This window comes from Nanorana parkeri, unplaced genomic scaffold, assembly GCF_000935625.1.
Source record: "Nanorana parkeri isolate BGI_ZX_2015 unplaced genomic scaffold, ASM93562v1 scaffold1687, whole genome shotgun sequence".
Classification (NCBI taxonomy): Eukaryota; Metazoa; Chordata; class Amphibia; order Anura; family Dicroglossidae; genus Nanorana; species Nanorana parkeri.
Window position 1 is genome coordinate 270,240 of NW_017307955.1, and position 5,907 is coordinate 276,146.

Below are 5,907 nucleotides of genomic sequence, written 5' to 3' on the forward strand. Positions count from 1 at the left end.
GGGTAACGGGAGGACACAAACTAGCGTCCTCCCGTTACCCTAGGCTCAGTATATAGGGAGCTACAGCTCGCGGTATGCTGAGACGCCGGAGTGGATCCCGACATCGATGTCGAGATCCGCCCAGCTGCGTGAGTGACAGCTGGCTCTGCATATCTAGAGGCAGAGCCAGCTGTACCCTCCCCCGTCCGTTCTGCCAGTCAGCGCTGGCAGATCGGAGCGGGGAGGGGGGAATCGACAGGACAGCCGTGACAGGATCGAGAGGTGAGCGAACCCGGTATGTGTTCGCTCACCTCCCGATCTACTGAGCCGACCTGTGACAGTCTCATTGTCACAGGTCGGCTAGATCTATGAGGTGAGTGAAAAGCACGCACCTCATACTTCTCCTTTAAAGCTGGCCATACACCTTACAACCATCCCGCGACTTTTTTGTTCTGCGATGGTTTGAGGTAATTAAAATTTCATACGACCTGCCCATCTTGGACAGGCAGATCGTACTTGCGATCATCGCAAGCCCTCCCCGCTGAGCGGAGGGTTTGCGTTGATTGCTGAGCGGGCAGTGTGCACTTGCACACACCGGCCCATGCGGCATTCGTCTCCCGAGCACGCCACCAAACCGCCAAAAATCGTACTATTTTTGGCAGTTTTTCAAGTGTGCTGGGAAGACGAATGTCGTGCGATTGTCCAGTAGAAGAGGTCCCACGCTGCCCATACACCTGCTGATTTTCCTACGATCGGCAGGTGTATGGGCACCATAAAGGTGCCCATATACCTTACGACCATCGCAAGACTTTTTTTGTCTTGCGATGGTCGTAAGCTTATTCAAAGCTCGTACGATCTGCCCATCTTGGACAGGCAGATCGTACTTGCGATCATAGAAAGCCTGCCCCGCTCAGGTGTCTCCTTTGCCTTGCGGGCTCCTATGGAGTCAGCTGTTTGCGAGGACTACAGCCTGATGTGAGGACGCTGTGTGTGATGTGACATATAGACAGCCTGAGAGAATAACACACAGACGTGGCTCTGCTCCTCCACGGAGCCGCAGTGAGTCGTTTCCCTTGGAGGAGCAGAAGTGCGTCTTCTCTGCGTAGCCCGGGCTCCCTCTGCATGTTGCCTCACGCAGCAGTCTCATGACGGCCATATTTTTATGAACTTTAAGAACGATGAGACTTGTAGTCCTGAGGAGTGTAATCGAGTGATGTTAGAAGTGCGCACTTTCTAGCTGGTAGTGTGGCTACCAATCATAAAGGCGAGGCTTCAATACTATTCTAATGCTGCTGTGTTTATGTACGAAGCAAACGTATGACGCCTAACGTAACTTGTTCTTCTCATAGATGTATTTGAAGATTTTATCTCCCCCACCACTGCGGCCCAAACGTTGCTGTTCACGTCTTGCAGTAAAAGGAAAGAGGTACGGCCTGGATGAGCTGATGCTGACTTCCTCAGTCCTGTCTAATCTATGCACACTCGTGGGGGGGGCTGCCTCTCAGTTCTCGAAGTCTATGCAACATTTATTTTGTGTTTTTATCCCCGGTGCCTGCAATCGCCGGCAGCCAACTGAGGCCGATTTGCACAGGTCTATGACAGATTTATAATTTTAGAGATTTTTTTTCACTCTAAAGTGAGCGGGCCCTTTAAGTGATTATCACTGGAGGTATTATGTGGCCTTTCATGGTGTGTGATCATTGTGATTGATGATCACATGACTGGGAGCCCATCATACCTGCTCCTGACCGCTGCTAAGTGCCCAGGAGCGGTCGGTGACTGCGCGGTCACAGTGCTTGGGGCGCTCAGTTGAGTGCGACAATGCCGGCCGTACACACCTGGTAGCACAACATAAAGCGGCTCCGCCGTTCAGCAATATAAGTGCATGGCACGTATACAGAACGTTGCCGCAAGTCAGTCTGTGTTGGTTGTATAGCATTCCTAACGGTCTATCCCACAAAGTGTAGTACATAATACATGGAATGAGAGTGACTGCTAACAAACATCACTGACACCAACCAGAACTCTTATGTGAGCCCATCAGCTTCCAGAATAGACCAACCCAGAAAGAGCCTGAACTCAAGGAACCCGGTGCCAAACCTCTCCCAGGAATTGTCTGAAAACTTCCTGCAAGTTAACTGTCCCGGGGTCTGTTTGGAATTCTCCCTTTTTTGTAGATCGGATCTGTAACTCTTTCTATAGTCGGGTTTTATCTGAAATTGATGAACGCGAGAGAAACACCAGACATTTCTCCAGCAGGTTGGTAATATCGGTATTTGTCTTCTCAGGTGTTGCAGAAAACGATGGGATTTTGTTACCAGATTTTAACGGAGCCGGCTGCAGATCCTCGCAAGAAAGACGGCGCCCTCCACATGATTGGATCCTTAGCAGAGATTTTACTGAAGGTAGGTGAGACGTCTGACTTTGAACCCATTGACCTCACTTTACTGGAGTAAGCAGCCCGCAGGAACACGGCCTCCCCTCATTGGAATAAGCAGCCCGCAGGAACACAGCCTCCCCTCATTGGAGTAAGCAGCCCGCAGGAACACGGCCTCCCCTCATTGGAATAAGCAGCCCGCAGGAACACAGCCTCCCCTCATTGGAGTAAGCAGCCCGCAGGAACACGGCCTTCCCTCACTGGAATAAGCGTCCCACAGGAACACAGCCTCCCCTCATTGTATATAAGCAGCCCACAGGAACACAGCCTCCCCTCATTGTATATAAGCGTCCCACAGGAACACAGCCTCCCCTCATTGTATATAAGCGTCCCACAGGAACACGGCCTCCCCTCATTGTATATAAGCGTCCCACAGGAACACGGCCTCCCCTCATTGTATATAAGCGTCCCACAGGAACACGGCCTCCCCTCATTGTATATAAGCGTCCCACAGGAACACGGCCTCCCCTCATTGTATATAAGCAGCCCACAGGAACACGGCCTCCCCTCATTGTATATAAGCAGCCTGCAGGGACACAACCCCCGTCATGATTTTGGCCAGCCATGTTCTATTAAGTATATGTACTCTTCTAATCAGATGGAGACATGGAATACACATTAGTTTATGGAACTGCTGCAAAGTAAAATGTAGTTTTCATGGCAGTTTACTGATTTACATAGGTTTGGTTTGCTGAGCTGTAGCTTGTTCAGTTGCTCTAGAAGAGAGAAAAGGTCCCTTTTCGAAAGTGACTTCACAGAGTGAGACCCTCGGGGGGGGCAAAGTGGACACCGAAAGGTTCAAGTACATGCCCTCCTTGCCCAATTCTGTGGCTGGGACCATGAGACATACCTGATATGTCTGTGTATGGGACATCCAACACTCCTGTAACCCCCACAATTCAGTGCTTGAAAAGTGGATCTTTAAAGGAGAACTATGGGGTCGGGGCTTTTCCCCATAGTTCTCCTTAGGGTAACGGGAGGACACAAACTAGCATCCTCCCGTCACCCTAAGCTCATTATACCGCGAGCTACAGCTCTCTATATACTGAGGCGCCGCAGCAGTGAAAATCACTCGTTCTCATAGTTCTCCTTTTAATATCTTGTTAATGGGAGGGGGGGTGTTCTCTGTGTACATTGTGTCTGCTGTGATTTTGTGGCTTTTAACGTGGTTTTTTTTTATTGCTACAGAAAAAGATTTACAAAGACCAGATGGAGTTCATGCTGCAGAATCACGTCTTTCCTCTGTTCAGCAGTGAGCTGGGTTACATGCGAGCCCGGGTAATGATTCTTGTCCTTTTCCTAATGGCACACTGCAAGCCTTTATTAGAATTTCATTGTGTTTTTGATTGTAAGACTTTTTCAATGTTGCCTCCTATTAACAAAATCATAATAGGTGATCGAATGTAGTTATAAAAAGAGGGGGCTGCGAGGGACTCTCTGGTGGGGCTGCGAGGGACTCTCTGGTGGGCTGTGAGCACTCTCCAGGGGGTCTCAGTAGGTGCAGGCAGCGTGGATCCACAGGAAGGAGGAGATTTGCTGCCGACACTGTAAACGGCCGCCACAGTTCACAGGAAGGCTGCCGGGACCTCGGCAGCCTCCCTGTGAAGCCCGGTGCATGTTTACAGAGCCGGCTTCATTTTTAAGTGCCGGTATAGTCTCCGATATCGCTGCATCCCTAGTCAGTATAGCCAAAGTGTTCTGTCCTCCTCTCTGCTGCCGACTGTTGAGACAAGGTGGGGGTGGAGACGAGGGGGGGTGTTGCAGGAGAGGTGCGAGGGCCACATAAAATGGCCTGGCGGGCATTGTGTTTGATCCATGTGCTTTACATGGTGCCTTTGACACGGAGGGAGCAGAAACAAGCTCCATTCAGCTGGCACCTTCACCCACAGATGGGACAGACTCTGGACTTGGGAGCGGTGGTCGTTTTTAGTTTTTTTTGGGCAGTGTCGGGTGTCTGCTGTGGCAGCGGTGCAGTGTGCGCAGTGTCAGTCTGTGTCTGGTGGAGCAGTGGGTCAGTGTGCTGCTGGTTCTCTGCTTTGCTCACACACATCCCGCTGCCGGAGATAAAGGTGAGATCATAGTACTGGTCTAGTGACGTCCGCCGGACACTCTCTCCGCTGGCCAGCCTCCAAACTCTCACACACTCTGCACGGCGTCTATGGAGTATCATGAGGCCCATCTGTCTGTTACCGACATTTATTAACTCTTTGGTTCACCCAAGACCTGTCCTCTTCTGCCCTCATTCAGCCGGTTTCATACGCTGCCTCTGTTCCTCCGGCAGGCCTGCTGGGTGCTTCACTACTTCTGCGAAGTGAAGTTCAAGATTGACCAGAACTTGCAGACGGCCCTTGAGCTGACCCGGAGGTGTCTCATAGATGACCGGGAGATGCCGGTGAAAGTAGAAGCCGCCATCGCGCTCCAAGTTCTCATCAGCAACCAGGATAAAGGTAAAAAAAAACTCACCCAAAATGATTCTAAAGTCTTTCAGAAGAGCAGATAATGGGCCGAGACGTCTGCTGCTCCCTATAAAACTTTATTGTGCATGAGATCTTTAAATCCCTAACTTGATTGACAGGCCAGGGAGCTCCTGATCTGTCCCGCCCACCATGACATCATACCTTGATTGACAGGCCAGGGAGCTCCTGATTTGTCCTGCCCACCATGACATCATACCTTGATTGACAGGCCAAAGCTCCTTGTCTCACACCTTCTGGAATCCCACATTGACGACCATGGACAACTACAATTCCCATTGCGTGATGGGAATCTTTAATCAAAGGTCAGATACTGAAGACTATTGCCGAGTTCATCTTTAATGTAATCTTTTTATTTTTGTATTTTGACTTTCCCTATTATAAAGAGAAATGTTACTGCAGATGCAGGAAAATACCAGTCGAGCTGCCAGAAATCCAGTGAGCTGCAAGCTTTGTTTTGAGCCGACAACTCTGCCTCTGCTGCGGTGAAATTTAAAGCAGAGTGGTCAGCCCTGGACTTCAGAACCTCTCCCTTGTGTTATGGAGATGGGGAGGTGTCCTGTACTCTTTAGGGTGACAATGCTGCTCCTCCATACCCAGTGCACTGAGTGAGCGTTGTCACCCTAACAGGAAGTACTGGTCGGATCACCAGGTAGAGAATAAAGCCTGAAAAAAACTAATGCAGCCACCACATCTAAAGGACCAGTAAGCTGCAATCTATTACTGTTCATGGATTTAGATTCTGCTTTTAAAGGGTCTAATTATTATCATTCAGGATTTATACATATAGCGCCAATAGTTTGCGCAGTGCTTTGCAATATAAGGAAGACATTACAAGACAAGATGGTAAGGAGCCCACCATCTAAATTGATAAAGGTTTTCACCCAGGATACACACAATTTCTAAATTGAATCCAGTTAGAAAAATGTGTGAATCTTGGGTGAAAACCTATAGATCCCTACGTCTCCCTTGTAGTGCTCGCGCTTTAAAGGAGAACTATGGGGGGGGGGGGGCGTG

General features: G+C 49.7%; 1 protein-coding gene across 1 annotated transcript in view; it reads left to right on the plus strand.

The window, feature by feature from the left end:
- IPO7 (importin 7) overlaps positions 1–5,907 on the plus strand; it is a 43,149-nt gene that overhangs the window by 19,662 nt on the left and 17,580 nt on the right. Inside the window, exons 11-14 of the mRNA XM_018571148.1 lie at positions 1,329–1,405; positions 2,268–2,384; positions 3,605–3,694; positions 4,698–4,863. Of these exons, the coding sequence (XP_018426650.1) occupies positions 1,329–1,405; positions 2,268–2,384; positions 3,605–3,694; positions 4,698–4,863 (450 nt within the window). The remainder of the gene's footprint in view (positions 1–1,328; positions 1,406–2,267; positions 2,385–3,604; positions 3,695–4,697; positions 4,864–5,907) is intronic.